The 18,985-nt window shown below is 38.6% G+C and overlaps 1 protein-coding gene and 1 long non-coding RNA gene across 3 annotated transcripts; both read right to left on the bottom strand.

Annotated features, from left to right (window-relative positions):
* Window positions 1-12: 12 nt before the first annotated feature.
* Window positions 13-2,333, bottom strand: LOC103387813 (uncharacterized). Its single transcript, XR_003051344.1, has 3 exons — window positions 1,768-2,333; window positions 658-774; window positions 13-535 (listed from the first exon to the last, which is right to left on the bottom strand). It is a non-coding gene; the product is annotated as an uncharacterized LOC103387813 (long non-coding RNA).
* A 3,231-nt stretch (window positions 2,334-5,564) lies between these two features.
* Window positions 5,565-18,887, bottom strand: LOC103387811 (pyridoxal kinase-like). Of its 2 annotated transcripts, none has more exons than XM_025061048.1 (11): window positions 17,567-18,887; window positions 13,189-13,243; window positions 11,396-11,593; window positions 11,102-11,185; window positions 9,922-9,956; window positions 8,987-9,072; window positions 8,516-8,561; window positions 8,273-8,384; window positions 7,802-7,938; window positions 7,328-7,394; window positions 5,565-7,242 (listed from the first exon to the last, which is right to left on the bottom strand). In XM_025061048.1, the coding sequence occupies exons 1-11, from the start codon at window positions 17,645-17,647 to the stop codon at window positions 7,127-7,129; spliced, it is 1,017 nt and encodes a 338-aa protein (XP_024916816.1). In that variant the 5' UTR covers window positions 17,648-18,887; the 3' UTR covers window positions 5,565-7,126. The 2 variants fall into 2 exon arrangements, with proteins under 2 accessions (XP_024916816.1, XP_008320808.1); XM_008322586.3 differs by having other exon boundaries at window positions 11,396-11,500; window positions 17,567-18,880.
* Window positions 18,888-18,985: the final 98 nt, after the last annotated feature.

Here is an 18,985-nt window from a genome sequence, read left to right as displayed (position 1 = left end):
AACATGCCTTAGTATAGCCTTACTATCATTAAAAATGCAAAAAATAATTCCCAGAAATGTAAGTTTATTCCCCAAAACATACTACCAAGAGAATATTTTGTGCTAAAAACTGTGCTAAATTATTCAAAATGTAAGTTTTAACCTGAAACATGCCCTGAAACAACATTTGTACTAAAAACTCCAAAAACCATTATATTTGAACTTGTCAAAATATCACCCAAAACAAGTAAGACTTACTATTGTCAAGAAATGACTAAAAATGCTAAACTAAAAGTTTAAAAAGTTTAAAAGCAGGTGTTCGACAACCACGAAGATTTGTCTCAGACAAATAGTCACAAAAATTAACTTAAAGACAAACATAACAAATTAACAGTGCCATGTGTACCTCTGTGCTTGTGATTCTCCAATGTTCCAGCTTTGGATGAGCCCAACGCCACCAGCCATCGTTGTCTCTCTGCAGCATTAACAGCTTTGACATAAAAATGCTGCTCACCAGGAATGATCAACTCCAGACGTGTGGGATCTTTTGGATGAACTGAAACATTAGAATTCATACTATTTACATAATTCTTATGTACACAAGGTGTTGTGGGTATGTTTACTAGGGAACTGATGCTAACAAAAGAAAAAACCACACACTTTGCACTGCAATCTAACCTTTAATGTCGCACACTGACATCTTGATGGATCCTTTACTTCCTTTACCGACGTCATCCTCACAGTCGTAATAAGAGATGACTCCATTCTCTAAGACAAACCAGCGGGGCTGCCAGCCTGAGGATAGAAGACAGGCTCAACACGTTCGTAAGTATGTCACAGACAGCAGCCAGTAAGTCAAAACAATCTGTCAAAGATTCACAAAATAAATCAAATTTGCAATATTTAAAGTGTACGTTCAGTCTTTTTATAGTTTGGTACGATGCTTAACAGATTTCTTAACTTATAGTTTGGTACGATGCTTAACAGATGACAGGCTAAACATGAGAAATCACTTTTGTGGCCCTTGACCTGAATCTCTCTGGAGATTTGAGAGACCGATATTAATATTGCACTACATGGTAAACACTGGTAACTTCTACTGCAGTAATTTTAGCCAACTCAATGTCATCTGGAATGCAGAAAAAACCCTGCAAACTTTTGGATGTTTTCTGTTGTGTACTTCTTGTGTGAGACTCACGTGCACCGTGTCGTTTCCCATCAGATTCACTACCATGCCCGACAGAAGAGCCGTTTTACACAAGAATGACAGAACACTCGTTCTTCGGTACAGGGCACATGGGCGCACCACGATTTCAGACGCAGGTGTGCGTGATTGCTGCGAGTCAGCAGTTTGATTGACACACCACTCAGCCTGTCAGCTACCGCCTTATCCACAAAGTGGCCTATCATTGCTATGGACAGCACTGATAGTCGAGCCAGGCACATAAAATAGTTAATTTTCAATTAAGTAATGTCGAATGAAAAAAGTGGGACAACAAGTTCTATTTGCGTGACGCAGGGCAACTCCTGTTAATTCTGCGCAATACAACGTGCAATACAACGTAAAGCGGGGCAGGCGGTCACTCGACTGCAGTCAGATAAATCAATGTCATTATATCCATCACGCATCAGCTGTATTTAAATCACGATAGAAGCAAAATTAAAGGCTCCACGTCACGTCTAACTGACACAAAACACCAGGGTAATTAATGTGACAATGTCGACTTTATAATAAGACGTGAGTGACAGTTATTCAAACAGGTGGATGATAAACATGAAACGCCGTACCTGTCATATAATTGGTCCATTTGTAAAGAATTCCTTCCATTGTTCCCGTTGGACTTCTGTTGGTAACTAGCTCGGAGCGTTAGCGGGATCAGCGACTGTTTGCTGTGAAATATCACCAAAATAACCTTCACTCAACTGTTTACATTCTGTCGGAAGTGCTGCTGCTTCGTTTCGCCACGGTGACGTTACTCTGTTTGACTGAGTGACGAAGCCAAACTTTTCTCCAGCTGAGGCTAAACGGAGCAGCGGACACCTGCGAGTATCAACAAAACGACACACACTACGGCAACCCGACGGAGACAATCTCAAAGCAAAACAAATACAATAAAATAGACTGACGTTGTTTTCAGAAAGATGACATAAATAGCATTTTTTATATCAAAATTTTCAACACAACGCTCATTAAGAAATTAACTGACTTACATATTAATGTGACGTCTCCACTGTGCGACATATAAAGAAATGAAATGTATAAAAATCATTAACTTTCCTTAAGTCCAAAAAGCATAAGCTCAACACCTCCCATCCAGGCAAAATTAAAAAAGTAAATAAATAAATTAAAAAAAAAAGACAGTTCTGCAGAACATTTTTGCCCATAATTGTTAATCTCTTTATTGCATTAGAACATACATTTCTCATATATATATATCTATATTTATTTTATAAACATTAATTTTTACACTACAATCTTTTATTGTTACATGTTAGAAAATACTTGTAACGCTTCAAAAACCTAGCACTAAAAACTATGCAACTAATTTGTAATTGCATTTCAACTTACCAAACAGTTATTGTTACATTTTCTTGTTTTTGTTTTGATTTGGCCACCAACAACAAAACAAAAAAGAACACTGGGATGCAGTTGTTGATCAGGAGAGGAGAGAGTTGGACCACGGGGGGAGGGGGAGGGTGATGGAGCAATTGTTTCGTTTGCAGAACCTTTTTGTCACTGGTGGGTGGGGGCATTTAAAAGAAAGAGGGAGAGGATGAAGAATGAAAGCAGAGCCACTTGGGAGGGATTATTAAGAGAAAAAAAAGCAGACAGTAAAATATTTGTCAAAGCTTGTGTTGTTTGTCGCTGTCCAATTCTTAGTCAGACTTTGTCCAAGGCCATCAGGCATTGTCCAGGCAACCCAATAATATCAAACAAAAACAACAAACTTAGTGAACAAGTGAACTAAAAATATTATATTTTACAGCACACAATGTTGACCGTGATATTTGTTTTTAGTTTGACAAAGCTGAGACTTTGTGTAGGTCAGGCGTCGGCAAACTTTTTGACTCGAGGGCCACAACTGGTCTTAAAATTTGACAAGGGGGCCGGGTCAGGAGCAGATAGATGGAGCGTTCCTGTGAACTAACATAAATGACGGGAGCAAGTCATGCTTAAAGGCTAAAATGCTAAAATGGTTTTAGCCTCCTCTACACCATCTATAGGGAATACTTGGGCAATGCAGGGAAAAGGCAGAAGTATAATGATAATATAAATCAATTTAATATAATTTGGACAAGATGGTGGGCCGGATTAACAAGCTGAATGGGCCGCATCCGGCCCCCGGGCCTTAGTTTGCCCATGCCTGGTGTAGGTAGTAGAGGTATGAACCTTACTTGGTATCACAATAAATAAGGAAGATTAAAAACATGAGGTGAAGACAGCTGCAAGCAGGCGGGGACAGATACAGGCTGGAGGGAATGTTATGAAAAAGACGTAGCACAGATACAGGGTAAAGAGGGCTACGGTACAACACTCCATCACACGAACACAGACGCACTCACACAGAGGCTAAACTACTGACACCGTGAGAGGAAGGGGGTAAGGATGAGGAGGTGTTAGACGTCACGGAATGTCAGTTTTATGTAGTCCAGGAAAAAAAAAAAACATGTAAAAGTGTGTTCCATCACAGAATGATTGTCCTCTTGAACACACTTTAGCGCTACCGTCTGTACACTATTTAATCCCTCTCCCCCCTCGTGACCTACGGTCTATTTTGTTAATATTAGTAGTTTACCCACAAAAACAAGAAATACTTCAATATACAAACACATACACACACACACGCCACACAGTTAAGCTAACCTAGTAAGCGTAGCAGTGGACACTTATTGTGCGCTTCTTGAATACAGAATAGCAGTTTTTGATATGACAAGAGTACAAGTATAATCAGCAGTGACTAAAACATTTTAAGAATGAGGCGTCATCCTTCATGGTACTGAGTTACTATCATGTAAACCTTTTTTTTTTTTTAAATGTGGGAAAAGAGTGGTGAAAAGGCACCAAAATGTAACCACTGGGTAACTGACCTCTGTCTCAGAATGAAGCAGATGAATAAAGCCTGCCAAAGTAGAGAAGTAAATATTTCAGTATCTGTTAAACAATACTGGTATAAAAATGTGTCTTGATACTGAACAGAGGTGAAAGTCAGATTTTTAGTGTAGAATTTGAGCGTCGGTCATCGTAGAACTGTACAGAGGTACAGTGTTAGATGGCAGCAAGAACAATGCATCTGCTAAAGGGACACCAAAAAGACCAACTGAACTGTGGGGATTCTGCCGGGATACGCGAAAAAACACCTTAGGCACTCAGCCGCAGAACTAGGTTTCATCGTTTTATTGTCTAACACAAAAATGACTCAAATAATACTTCAAAATTGGTTAGGGATTCTCAAGTGATCCAAGAAAATGTAAGTGATGAGCTTGACCTAATTCCTATGTGTAGAGAAGTCAACTATACACTAAAAAAAATCAATTTCAGAGATTTCAAATCTCAGGGGCGAATAAAGATTTTGCTAAAATCTACCTTAAATGAATTTCAGAGATTTCAAATCTCAGGGGCTAAGAAAATGAACTGAAACATGTGAGGAGATTGGTCTGTAACTTGTTAAAATCTGCCTTAAATTACTAAACAGCAAATTGATAACTTAATGAGGCTGAAATTATATCCTTTCTTTTTTTTTAGTAAGGTCGTTTTTGTCTGTTTGAAAAGAAAAAAAAACATAGTAAATTTCAAGTAAATGTATGTCATTTAATAATACTGTGCTTTAATGTCTAGCTGTTCCAAACTAAACATGTCAAGGCAGAATATCCCATTTTCCCATCTGTCTTTTCCCTCTCTCCCAGTGAGAGTGATGTTGTGTTACAATGCAGTGTTCCTAAGGCGGTATCACAGTACAGTTTATAGAGAAACAACAACAGTACAGAATGTAACTGGCCTTCCCAGAGCCATCCACCTCAGGTCAGACACTGGTGACTTCTAAAAAAAAAAAAAAAAAAAAATGTTTTTAAAACCTCAACAAACTACTTTTGTTTTTAATTTCCTGTTTGAACTTGGGGGTCTATCTCAGTGTTTCCCAAACTTTTTTTCTGGGGATCCATATATTAAAAGTCACAAACCTTTGCAACCCAAGTCAATAGACATTATTCGTAAACTCCTGGGAAACATGATGCGAGACGACCCAAAAAAAATCCCTCTTGCGACCCACCTGAGGGTCGCAACCCAATCTTTGGGAAACAATGGTCTACCTGATCCGCAGGATTTTCCGTAGACGTCAATTGGAAGAACGTGGTCGCTGTTCCTAACAGACACAACGACTCCCAACGGAAGCTATTGATAAGAACGATGGCTATATTAATCATTACGTTTTAATGGTTCATGTTCAATAACTGTTTGGTTACACATACTCTAAAGCTGTTTGAGCAACATGGCTCCACATCTTCTTCAGCGATACTCTCAGATATAAGATTCTGAGCTGGGGTCCGCCCCAAAATTATGTTGGTTGGTTCTGGTACCGATTTAGCCATTTTTCGATTGGTGTGAATAAACGTAACCAGCAGACATCTATACAGCACCAGATGTTGAAATGTATTTTATCCGTCCTATAATGACTGAGGTTCAGCTACTGTATATACTACAATAGACGACACTATGACCTATATCCATAACAAGTAACAACTGTGGCTACCTGCCTGCAGTGCCAGAACCATCCCAACAGGTGTGGTTAGGGTGACTGTGTAGTTTGTTTGTTGTCTATAGTACAGAAGCATTTAACATGATGGTCCACCAGACAGATCAGATAGAAGATATCTTACAAATGGTCCGATACAGTTATGGTACAACATCTATACATCAACTATACAGTGTGCCTTTTTTTTTGTTGTTATTATTGTCACGGGGTCAGGGTGGTTAGACGTGGTCACATTACATCACAGTTGTAAGATAAAGGGGGAGGGGGAGATAGTGAAGGGCCAGAGCCACAGATTAACAGTATAAGAGTTTTTTTTTTTTTTTTAAAGTACAATCAGTGCCATCTTGATACATGAGCCGGTGTGAGGAACCACTACAGAGTAAGTCGGCTGAGTGGTTTTGGCAGTAATGTGGCAATAGAGTAGGATAGGTTTCCCATAATAATTAAAAATAATAATAATGATAAAGAAACTTTTTTTTTTTACAAACAGAGCCACTAAAAGTAAAATCTGGAGAAAATAAAAAAATAATAAAATCTATTGATAACTGGTCAGGTTTTCAATACAGTAAGAATTGAAGCAAATAATCTAGAGGTAGCACTTGGAGATTTTTTTGTTTTATTTCTAATTGGAATATTATTATAATTAGTGTATTCAGATAAATTATTTAAAGTAAGTTGTTAAAAATATTAAATAGGAATAGAAACGTTTTAAAAAATATTCTTTAAAACTACATGTTAACATAATCACTGTTTGACGTGTTGTTGAGTGACTGAGTTTTACTACAATAAAATAACTATATTAAGAATAGATTTTAATGCATGTCGATCCACAAGAAAAATATATTTGCCACTTCCTGTCGGTGTATTTTGTATGTAGTTCCTTAGAGATATCACTGCTGTCGGTCTGAGTGACACGACACACACTCATTCAACCCTTCTGATAATCACATCATATTTCTTCGAACCTTAATAAAAAATGTTTTATGATAATGATATTTTGTCTTACTGACCAATTACCCTATAATATCTTTTTTTTTTTTCTAAGCTAATAACTGTTATACAACAACATACTTGTAGATTCGACTTACAGTGAGAAACCGACAACATGGACTCCACCATTACAGAAGGGGAACAAGCTGCCTTCAGTCTGTCCATGTCTCTGGATCTGAATCAGGTCTGGTTGTCAGAGCGACACGTGAAAGATCTCGGGCTCGGGGACACGGAACAGTCGAAAGGCTAAAGGGGTCACAGCACTACATAGGTTGGAGGGGTCTGATTGATACGGTGTTGACCTTTTAGGTTTACAGAGTGATGAGAAATATTCTGAGACACAGAAGTCGAGAGGTTTATGGGTGAAGACGAATGAGGTTAGTATGAGTCTTATGGGGTTGGAAATGTTAAGATATGACTGTGGCTTCTGTTACTATAGCAGGGTCTTCGATGTCCGCTTTACTTTGAACCATCCTCAGCTCTAGCTGCGGTGGACTGGGCCTCCGACCAGGACCTGCTAACTCTGAGAGAGTTTTTTCCGTCAGTGGTATCATAACAGAATGTATTCACACTTTGGAAGCAAACTTAGGTTGTTTTTTTTTTTTTACCATGAGCGTAGGATATGGTCCTCTGAATAACATGGTGCATCACTGAAAATGTCTTCTCGCAGGCGGTCTGAAATGAAGGCAGGATTAAATGAAAGCTGTTGAAGTTTCAGAGGTGGAAATAGTACTTAAAAATGCAATTAAGTAAAAGTTTCTTCTGAAAATTTACTTGAGTAAAAGTAAAAAAAATACTTAATTTAAAATTCAGTTTGAGTACAAGTTACTTAGTTCATTTAAATTACGTGACGCAAAAAAGGACGAGTCATACATCCAATCGGAATTGCATGATAAAGTCATTGCCTTGTATGCATTTGAAAACAAGATTTGAGATTTGGCCAACAACTTAAAAAATGATATTGCTCACTCACAAAGACAACTCAATTACAGTAACGTGAGTGAATGTAATTGGCTACTTTCCACCGCTGTGTAGTTTGTACTCCGAAACTCAGTACGTATGCAGACGGTTGTGCGTCGTACCTTTAGGTCATTAGGGTAGTGGTGCGTCCATGCTAGCAGCATTGCAGCGAACAAATCTCCAGTGCCCACGAAGACGGCGTCCACTTTAGGAACTTCTATTCGAACTCTCTGTGTCGTCCTGCTGCCGTCTGGTCGAACTGAAGAGCACAGAGGAAATGCAGTGTTTAATAAATGAATGTGAGAAGGAAGGTTTATTAGCAGTAAATGCATTCCCTATTACACAAAATATTATTTTATATATTTCCTATAATACATATTATTATATGTAATTCAAAGTAGGGCTTTATTTTTTGTAGGGCTGCGATCTTGTTACACCAGCATAGTGGTTCTCATATTTTTATCTGTACAAACCACTGTATGATTTGGTGCCACCTAGTGGCCTCCCCTGGCACCTCACCACCTCACCCACCCCTCCTCCCTCTGCCCCACTATTAGAGGAGTACATCACCAGCCTAAAGGGACATTACCCACCATGACGCTGACTGCCCAGTGACACCAGGAAGTTGTCTCCCAGCCTGGGGGGAAGATCAGAAGAAGTGATGACCACTGTGTCTGGGCCCATGGCATGAAGAAGGTCCATCACCTACAAACAGTAGTGCAGTGAGCAAAAATGAAATATATTCAAAATGTAATCATTTCCGAGTTCTTTAGTAAAATCTTCTAGAAAAACATTGTGGTGGAAGAAAGGGAGGGAAATTAAAGGGAATCCGTTACCTCTACAGCATCTTTCTCTGTGCTAATGTTTTTCCCTGTCAGTAATCTGAAACATGAGAATTAAGGTCATTTTCACTGAAAGCGAAATTAGCAAAGCATCATGATCATCAACATTTGTGGAAAAAAATGCAAAAAAACGTTGTGGAAGTAGTTCTATTTACACGTCACCCCAACTCCAAAATAAGATTAGATTAGATTACCGTATATACTCGCATATAGGCTGAATTTGAAACACCAAAAAAAAAGAAAGAAAAAAGTTCAAACCGGGGGGAGGGGGCGGCTTATATGCGCATAAATACCTGGGACAGAATTTTCGATTGAGTCGATTGTGCACTATACTGTTAGTTTATATAATCAAATCAAATATAATAGCCATCAAATACAGGACATGGATGGATTTTCTAATTGTGATTTTTGACTTTTAATTAAGAAAAAAATAGAACTATTAGAAAACAAGTAGGTTGTACTCACTCAGCTTCAAACTGGTTTGGAGTTATAATGTCAGCAACAGGAACCACCTTGTTCTTATAGACTGGGTAAAGATTCTGAGGAACATACTACAGAAAGAAAAAAAAAAAAAAAAAGAAAACTCACAAAACATATACAAGTACGAGTGAACAATTAGCATTAGCTCCCTTAGCGTTCTTCCATCTGTGAGTACCATAAACGTTGGACTTCAACCACTATGGGATGTCCGTTATCTGCGTTCTTCCATCTGTGAGTACCATAAATGTTGGACTTCAACCACTATGAGATGTCCGTTTCACTTATTACTAATTTGCGCAAATAATTATGATTAAAACAAATACAATAAACGTTGGCTCTAAAATATAAAAACAAAGGAAACTTAAGGACCTCCAAGGACCGTTCATAGTGTTCTCAGATTAATTAACACATCATAATACAGTGGGGCTTCAAGATACACGTTTAATCCATTCCACAACAGCACTCGTTTTTCAATTGCATTTCCCCCCATTCAAACTAACTGAAAACCAATTAATTCCTCCCAGCCCGCCCCCCCCCCAAAATATACTATTAATTAATTAAATTTAAATTTCCCACTATCTAAACATCACAAACACATACATATATAAAATGACCCAGTGAGGGACAGTCAGCGAAGGAGAAGGACTGGGAGTGAGAACTCGACTTAGATGATAGAAAAAAAGAGAGAGAGAAAAAAAGCAACGGGTTAAATAACCCATCGAGGGACAGAAGTTGCTTACTCGAAACACGGAAAACCCATATTTCGGGTAGATCGTATCTTGAAGGCCCACTGTATAGTGACAAATTCATAAATCAAGACTCGTGACAAGCCATCTATCTATAATCGTGACACAGTGTATGATAACAGTCATCAATAAATGCATCTTCACCCAGAGCACGGACAGCACTCATGAACTCACCATAGATCCATGATCACCAAGGACTGGGTCACATACTGAAATGGAAAACACAGCTTCATTTAGAGAAGGATCACAAACATGGACAGTGTTAAAATTTACCCATAAGCCTTCAGAAGACTAATCTGCTGAGGGCGAAACCAAGAGTTGGGCACTAGTCAGAATTATTAAAGAGAGAGACCAAGTCGCAAAGAATTACATAAGAATTAAAACAATCACAAGCCAGTTTGGGGATAAACTGTATGCTTTTACAAATGTGTCCAAAATATTCTATAAAATAGTCATACTATTTTTAACACAACACAACTGTTAAAAGTATTTTTGTGTAAAGAAAAAAACATAACAAAAAACAATAACTGTATGTTCATTTAAACCACCAAAGTAAAAGTTAACATTTCTCTAAAAGTTTCGATATAAAAACAAATTGCTCTGCCCTTGCTCACATGTACACAATTTATGACAATAAATATTTCAACCTCAAGGCCTTTTGAAGTTTGACAGGTACTACACAATCCGATTATTGACAACATCAGCTGGTCAAAAATACAGGACTGCATTCTGTCTGAAGATGAACAGAAGATGTATGGCATACCACCACCAAACAAAAAAAATGTCACAAAAATATATGTAATAAAATACAACATTCTTCTAGCTTCAATTTATTTGCAATTTACAAAAAACAGTGAGAAACTGGAGCCTGTTTAGTTGAACACAACTAAACCACTGCTGTGCTCCCAGGAAATGAAGAAAGACACACACAGGGAATTCCTCATTTTCAACAGCTTTTGGTCACTTTTCTTATTGTTTTTCAATAGCCATCTGCTGTCGATCAGCGGATGTGGCACTTTGTGCTACATTCACTGCATGAAAAGTGCTATACAAATAAGTGAAGCTAGGTTAAGTGGTTTTAATTGTTCTGCCTGTCAAGACAAATTATTTGCAGTAAGTGATTAGTAAGTAACGTTTTCAGTAAAGTTGAAGTAAAATTGGGCAATTTTCCAGGTGCAACTGATGATCCCTATGATGCACTAATGTACTATTTTAACAAACTGCAATACTTGAGTTTGTCTTCCTTCAAGTGACAATGAATAGATTTTTAGGCAACAACAATATGTTAGTCTTAAATTGACGCCTTTGCCTAAAAAAAAGAAGAAAAAAAAGAAATATATTAAATGCAACTGACCATACACCAGGTTTGGATTGGCTCTCTTCAGCTCCTGAACAATGTCCACCACCATCTCTAAAAATGATGTGTCTCTAGTATACCCTATAAATAACAGAAGGTAACATTAATACAAACTATTTTTGTTGTTAGCAATGCAAACAAACAACAACAGATCGCAGAGGCATCGCCACAGGACGATAGGGGGGGATATCTTGTGAAAATTCTAACAATACTCCTTTTCTTAGTACATACATTCCAGGCACCCGGCAAAGGCAATTCAGAGCAGTATGAAATAATATAGTAAAACATCACCTGTTAAAACATAATCATAGTGGTGAACGTTGTTCAGCTTGATTCCTTCATAAAGAACGTGCAGCTCATCTGCCGTCAGCACCTGGCCTTTCCAGTGGGAATAACCTGGATAAGACAGGATAACAGAGTAGAGTAGAGCAAAGTAGAGTAGAGAAATGTAGATTAGAGCAGAATAGAGTAGAAAAAGAAACAGGCAGACCGGAGGACAGAATATAACACAGTAGAGCAGGAGAAGAGAAGTTTTCTAAATCCTTTATCAAACAACTTCAAATACATATCACATCATCTCAGCTCACACAAACTCAAAAATGTACAAATAACTCCCCATCTTTCACCACAGAACACAACAACCTCCACCAGCCAATATGGTTGAAAGTCTGAATATATCCATCAACCACTAGTGCGTATTTTCTACAGAAATCTTTCCATGACCATCACCAGATGCCTTACCCTAAAACTGGTTCCTGGGAGTCAGCCAGGTGGCCAACTTGACAGAACAAGATTTTTTTAAAAAAAAAATCAATGTATGTACCTTTTGTTTTTCTAAGCACAGTATCTTTTAAATCATTCAAAAAGTGCTATCAAGTGAGGACATTTGACAGATAAATGATCTCGCCTCTCAGTTTTAGAACAAAAGACACATTCCTCCCCCATTTCGGGATCCATGTGTGCCCTGTATCTGCTTGTAGCTTTTGCCCCCTGTACAATCATCTTTTCAACAGGCATCTTTTCAACAGGCGGCTGCAGCTGCCTAAGGGGGGAAATGTCTGGTCCAAACAACTCGGTCCACCTCGACTCATTAGTCCCTGCCAAGGAGTGCGGGACCAGAATATTCCTTGCATCTGCGGGTCTTTTCATTCAAACATGGCTAACTTACACCGTGACTGTAGCAGTGTACAGTTGTACAGCTACTATCATGCTGTAGCAGTGTACAGTTGTACAGCTACCATCATCAAAGTGACATGCCTGTTTTCTAAGGTGCGTCTTGCACGGATGCAAGTACAGTGTGAGCATGTCGTGATCCATAAACTGGCAGCACGTGTTAATGCACCCATGTCTGTCTATGACATGAGTGCTGCAGGCTGATGATGACGCAGCTCCAGGTGAGTCACAGCCAGGTCACGTGGGGGAGTGTTGGTTGCTAAGCAACAAGATGGGAAAAAGCCAAGGGGGCTCAAGAAAAAGATGAGCAGTGTGTGTGTGTGAGAGAGAGAGAAAGAAAGAGAGAGAGAGAGAGGGAGAGGGAGGGAGAGAGAGAAGTAGGACCACAGATAAGAGCTTCTGTCGTCATCATTCGCTAATGTCGCAATTCACAGCACCTTCTGCTGTTTACTGATGCTCTGTCTCTCTTCTCCCCTCACCCCTCATTTTGCCAGGCAGCCTCTTCCTCTCACAAGCAAATGTCAAGTTTAACATGTCATATCAGAGACTCAAGGAATTACACATATTCATTTCTCATTAACAAGTTTAAGGTCACACCACACTCTCCGTCATCTCCACGTGTCACAGACTTATCTTATTTCCAATTTTCCGAGGTCCCCACTAGCGCCCCCTAATGACATTCTTTCTCATGCCATGCACAACAGTGAATGCAAGGTGTCATAATAGTATAATAACAATTAAATTCCTTGACTCTCTAATCGATTAGACATAACCCCGCGAACATTGCGACAGAGTAAAGCTGCACCAGAAGGTTAATTTTTGTATGTGCAGTTTTTCAAATTGGAATATTTGACATATTAAGGCTATGTCTAAATTCTCACATGCACACACAAACGTGTTTTTCACCTTACCTGTGTGGTTGGAGAACTGGACAGAGTTGATTGAGTCCACCTCAAACCCTAAAACCTTCAAACAAAAGACAGAGAAAAACAAAAACATAAGGGATAATGGATAATATCTATGCAGGTCCTATTAGATCTATGTGACGCATGTGTTTTTGTGGATTATAATATACTATTACAGAGGCTGGTGCAAACATTTGGAATTAAAGGTACACTTAAGTAAAACGTAGCTGAGAGATTTCAGGTTGTTGATCTAGACAGAAAATTGTGGTGTTCCCCAAGGTTCAGTACTTGGTCCAATACTATTTACCTAATTCATGTCAAGTGAATTATATAGCCCAGATTCACAAAACAGGATGTGCTGGATTGGATCGGACACTATCCGGAGTCAGTCTTTGTTAACCTCGGCCGCAACCAATGCAGTATGGAAGTCACTTTCCTCATCATACATTATTGATTTGGCACAATTTACGCCAATGCCCTTCCTCATGGAACAGTCCCCATTTTATCTGGACTTGGGACCGGCACTAAGAGGACACTAAATATGCCCCTCAGTGGCTGTGTTCTAACCAGTCTACTTCTTGGTTTTAAAATGCTGAATCTACAGTATCTGTGATAATACATGCCCCACTTGTTGCAGAAGTAATTGTAGGCCTCAGTATTTTTTGTAGTTTCAAAGCCCTTCAACACCCTCTAAAAAAACCCAACTAATTTTTAGAACCAGTTTGACTAGTTCGCAGTACAAAGCCACTGACTATTTGCCATATTAGTTGACTTTAGTCCTAATATCACCTCTCGCTGTGCCATAGACACAACAGGTTCAAGGGAAATGTCTTGAACTGGAAGCAAGTCTGTTTATCGATAGTTGAATCCAGGGAACACATAAAATGGTCCAGGTATAAGATGGATCTTTTAGAGCCATGACTACCAACCTAAGTTGCAGACCTACAGGCTTTGCAACCAGCTGCCACCCTAGCTTCAGGAGGTGACACCCTCTATATCAGGCATGGGCAAACTGCGGCCCGTTTGGCTTTTTAATCCAGCCCACCAAACTTGTCAACATTATGTTATTAATTTCTATTTTCATTATATTTCTGCCTTTCCCCTGCAATGCCCACCCTTTCCCCAATAGATGGCATAGAAATGTTTAAAAGCATTTAAGCATTCTAGCCTTTACTGACTGACTTTTACATGTCATTAGCTCCATCTATCTGCTCCTGACCTGCCCCCCTGGTCGACTCGTGGGCCACAAGTTCGCTCACGCCTGCTCTATATAAATAAGTTCGACTTTTGGATAAAGGTAGAGCCTGATGAGGTAAACCTAAGATACAGTATGTCTTATAGTGCTGTACAACTAGACTGCTTTAGGAACTACTGAACCACTGTGTAATAACCTTGTTTTCTTTCTCCACTAGTCCATGCTCTTCCTCTCTCTGTCTTCTCATTGTCTTCACCTCACCAATTCCTAAATTCATCCAGACCAGGCCCCACCTGTACTGTAGGTTGTCATCCAATAAACAGTCACTAGTAAAACAAATCAGGCCAAATCAGGTCAATGAAAAAAATGGGCGTTGTGATTAAAAAACAACTTGTGGTATCCTCCAGAGTAAAAAAAAGCACATACAGTACTGTATACTGTAAGTAAATATTTATTAGAAATACTATGATAGAAGAATATACTAATATTCTTCTATCAGCTCTAAGAAAAAAAAAATCTTCTAAGCTGAGTAACACCTTCAATTTGACCTTGTGGTGACCTGTCATCGCACCTGCAAATAAAAACAACTTTATAGCAGTAAAGTGATAATAAAACACTGAATGTGTATTATTAGCAGGAGGTCTTCAAAGATGTGCCAACAATTTAAGTGGGCTGAGGCAAACAGATTGTGACCCATTTCTCAAGTTATAACTAGTTATAATAAGTTATAACTATTGCTGCATTTTCAATGTTGCCTTATTTGGTCCCTGGACCTATAATACATTATCATTATGTGTGACTATTAATGCTATGGATATGTAATTTAGAACACATTAAATGTTCTAGAATTGGTGCATATCATTAAAGTCAAATCAGTCAAGTGTAAGAGCACTTACACACGTATTACAAAGAGCAGTCTGCCTCTTAGCATGTGTGGCTCTATATTTTCATCTTCGGTGACATCACTGTGAGGAATCCTGCAGCAGCCAATCAGAACCCTTACACGTCTGGATTCTCTGCCCTGATATCGGCGAGTGAGGGACATCCTGCAATGTCACTACATTTCTTCCCTCATCTTCAACTCCTTCTGAATCACATTATTACATATAACGGTTGAAAATTTAGAGCACCCCCCACGCTGACACATGTGCCTTCTATTTATAGGCCTTTATTTACAGCCTGTCAAGATTTTGAACATCCACAGGCTCCAGAGGCAGCCCATTCACAACAAAATTAAGAAAGAAAAATCCTGACTGTGAAACGATTCATGCACTTCACAGACTCAGTCATTCATCTCAATTACTGCAGTGGGACTTCATTCTTGGAACCTTACACTTTGACCATTTTCAATCTTTCATTTCATTTTCAAATATGACGAAAAGAAACATTACCTTCCTCTTTCTGTGTTGTTAACTGCTCATATATTAGTAAGAGGAGGTAAAAAAAATTAAAGACAGACTTGAGTTTCACCAAAATGTGGTGTGCAGTTAGAAAAGTACAATATTTAAATATATACATATTTGTGTCCTGCATGTAGCCTTTTCTTTACAACAAGATCTCTGGTATTTTGTTCTTGAAAGTAAAATATAATCAATTGATAATTGTAATGATAAAAATAAAACAATTGTTTAAGAAATTATTTCCTGAATTGCATAGCCATGATCTGTAAATATATGAAAAATAAATTTATATATATATATATGTAAACATGTGTATAGTATATAAGTACAACAGGGAACAGCAGTAACAAATAAATAATGACGAATAATTGCTTTATAATTATGTAGATTGTCGATTATGTTTTAATAAATGCGGATTGGTTTTTAAAATTTGCGAAATTGTGTTCACTAATCCCTGCTATATTATACATAACTAATCACATCACACTGAGGACAATTGCTATATTATACATAACTAATCACATCGCACTGAGGACAATGAAGAGTGTTTGGTCAATTAACAACGTAGTTAATTGATTCAGTATTCAAATAGGGTCAAGCAGATAGCAAGGTTTAATGAGGACAAAATGAAGGTGGGATTTTTAGGCACCTCAAACTGCTGTCTGGCATTGACAAAACATTAAAAAATAGTCAAATTAAACTATGACAGAATCAGTTGGAGTCTTTACAAAAGGCTGAGCAATTTAAACATTGTCTATTTATAGTCAACATAGTAGGAGCAAAAGTTTACATATACCCATAAAAGAAAACAGAAATACAACACAGAGTGACAGCAACTGCGTGAAACCCAATTTAGTGGGTAAAAGTATCCGTCAAAGGCACAAAGAATGAGTTGGAATGGTAAAGGGGACACTGGATTTGTCCAAATACATTTCTCTACATTGCATAGCCATTCTAACTGCTGCCATGAGTACTAATTTTTCTGATGTTTCAGATAATCATTATCGTATTCTCTACAAACCCTGTGTCCTCTGCATACCCTTTCACTTAGAGGTTAACCTGAATTCTGCTTTGCAATGGCCCTAGTCACACAGAATCTTGGACCTCCACAAACCAACCCAAGCAGGGGTCAATTAATGAACACCGAGAGTTCCACAATCCATACCATCCTAATGAACACCGAGAGTTCCACAATCCACACAAGGGTCACCTCTAGTGAACGAACCGTTCACTTGTCACATCTAAGATGGCTTTTTATTCGCAGTTAAATGTCTGTACTGAAATAATAATTGAACAGCATCAAAAAGAGAACACCTTTCTTCGTTATCGGACACCCCAATGACAGGTGACGTGCTACCGTGCATCCTTGGTGATAAATCGATCAATTATGATGTCCAATAAAAAAAAGGAATAAACATCAGTGCCAAACGTATCGTTGTGGGGGGAGAACAACGTGTTTCTGAATAACTGTGTCTGTCCCCACTGCATTAACATTAGGTACAATAGGATTATTGCAACCTTAAAATAACGCGATATATAAATAAAAAAATCGCCATTTGAGAAACAACAGGCAATAAAAGAAAATATTATAGAGATGTAAGCCATGGTGATAAGAAGTTTGTATGTTATAAATAGCTGCACCGTGTTAAACTTAGCATTTAAGTCCTTTAGTTCGGCGTTAATGCAAAGTCGCGGTCAAGGGTGCGTGGGAGAAGTATGGAGCGTGTCAGACTGGGTCGTGTCCGGGTGTCTCCATCGCTGCCCGGTTGGTAATGATAGGTGTATTTACCTGTAATGGAAAAGATGCGCTCTTGTTGCCCACATATCCCCGAACTACATGGCTCTGTATGGACAGGACGCGGCATTCCATGGCGGCTCCCGGTCAGCCGAGGATAAAGGCAGACAGTCCGTAAATTTAACGACAACCACCTCTGAACATCACAGTAAACTAAAAGAAATTAACCGCATTTAGTCACAACCCTTGTCAATGAGAAGCTACTCTGGTTAGCCCGCCAAGCTAACCAGCTGCGTGTCCCACGCAGGATGACGGTGTGTTTGTGTGTTTGCGTACGTGCGTGAGCCAGACACTGCACGTGAAGGCGGGTGACCACTCTGACGGTTTTAACTGCTGAAGAGCTGTGTAATGATAGTAAAGGGGAGAGGGGTAGCGAGAGAATACACACACACACACTGCTTTCATTAACCGTAAATTGTATTATTTTAAGAGCTTGTTGTGAAATTAAGCATTAATGCTCATTTAATTGTATTATCTCCGATAAACATATCGTACTATATTGCACATTTAACCTTCGGGTGTTTCCAGCTGCAGATTCTGTACTTTTTTACACAGGCAATTTTAGCGACCACCTAAACCTTGTGACGTCAACAAAGAGCCCTATGCTTTCAGTGAATCCTTGTATATGACGAGTGCATTTGGACGTGAGTGAAGTTTTTTTTTTTTTTTGCTATGTTGTCCTGGTCTGTCACTCTACATGGGCAAAATGTCACAAAGCATTTACAACAAAATAATTATTTAGCGCTTTCATAACGTTGTTTTCTTAAGTATAACCTTTAAGTAAATGTGCTTTATTGCAGTACTTCTGGTTAAGTCTGTAAGTCTACGTCCTGTGGCTGTGAGTCACTCACTGTTTTATCTGAGTCGTGACTGAGTGGAGATCTGAATTGCGAAGTGCCGTCACTGTGTTACACACTGAACATGGTAATAAACAACATAACCGATCGTTATGAGATCGCATCGGAATACCAATGACAGAGCGATAATTGATATTTCTTTGAAATGTGATCGTGAAAGCTCTACCTTCTGTTTACTGAGACATTAAATGGTTACTGTGGGTTTTCTGTTTTTTTAACCAAAGACAAACCTGTTATCCGTAACACCAGAGGGGTTAAGCATTTACGTCGAGTACCATGTACTACTAGTGACGTTTTAATTCCCTAGTAATCGTTCCCACTGAAGTGAAATATAACGGTATGTGTCAAAACAAAACTAATGTCTGCCCGATATTTGTGGGTTCTTAACGGCAAGATATTCTCATATATGGTACTCCCCTTAAAGGTAAAACGGTCTTGGAAATAGCATTTATTGCTTTTTATATTTAACTGTAAGACACATTAGTAGTTTTGAATATTTTTGATGTCCTACTAGAAGATTTTGCGATATCAGTATAAATATATATAGTATAAGTAT

This window comes from Cynoglossus semilaevis, chromosome 12, assembly GCF_000523025.1.
Source record: "Cynoglossus semilaevis isolate Cse_v1.0 chromosome 12, Cse_v1.0, whole genome shotgun sequence".
Taxonomy (NCBI): domain Eukaryota; kingdom Metazoa; phylum Chordata; class Actinopteri; order Pleuronectiformes; family Cynoglossidae; genus Cynoglossus; species Cynoglossus semilaevis.
This window is presented reverse-complemented; position numbering and strand designations above follow the sequence as displayed.

Bases quoted from the DNA above. Each gene is read 5' to 3' on its own strand.
- LOC103387811 (XM_025061048.1), bottom strand. From the start codon at position 17,647: ATGGAATGCCGCGTCCTGTCCATACAGAGCCATGTAGTTCGGGGATAT. The intron at 9,957-11,101 runs GTCAGTTGCATT...TTTCCATTTCAG, and splicing joins CAATCCAAACCTGGTGTATG to TATGTGACCCAGTCCTTGGT. The intron at 8,562-8,986 runs GTGAGTACAACC...CTCATGTTTCAG, and splicing joins CCAAACCAGTTTGAAGCTGA to ATTACTGACAGGGAAAAACA.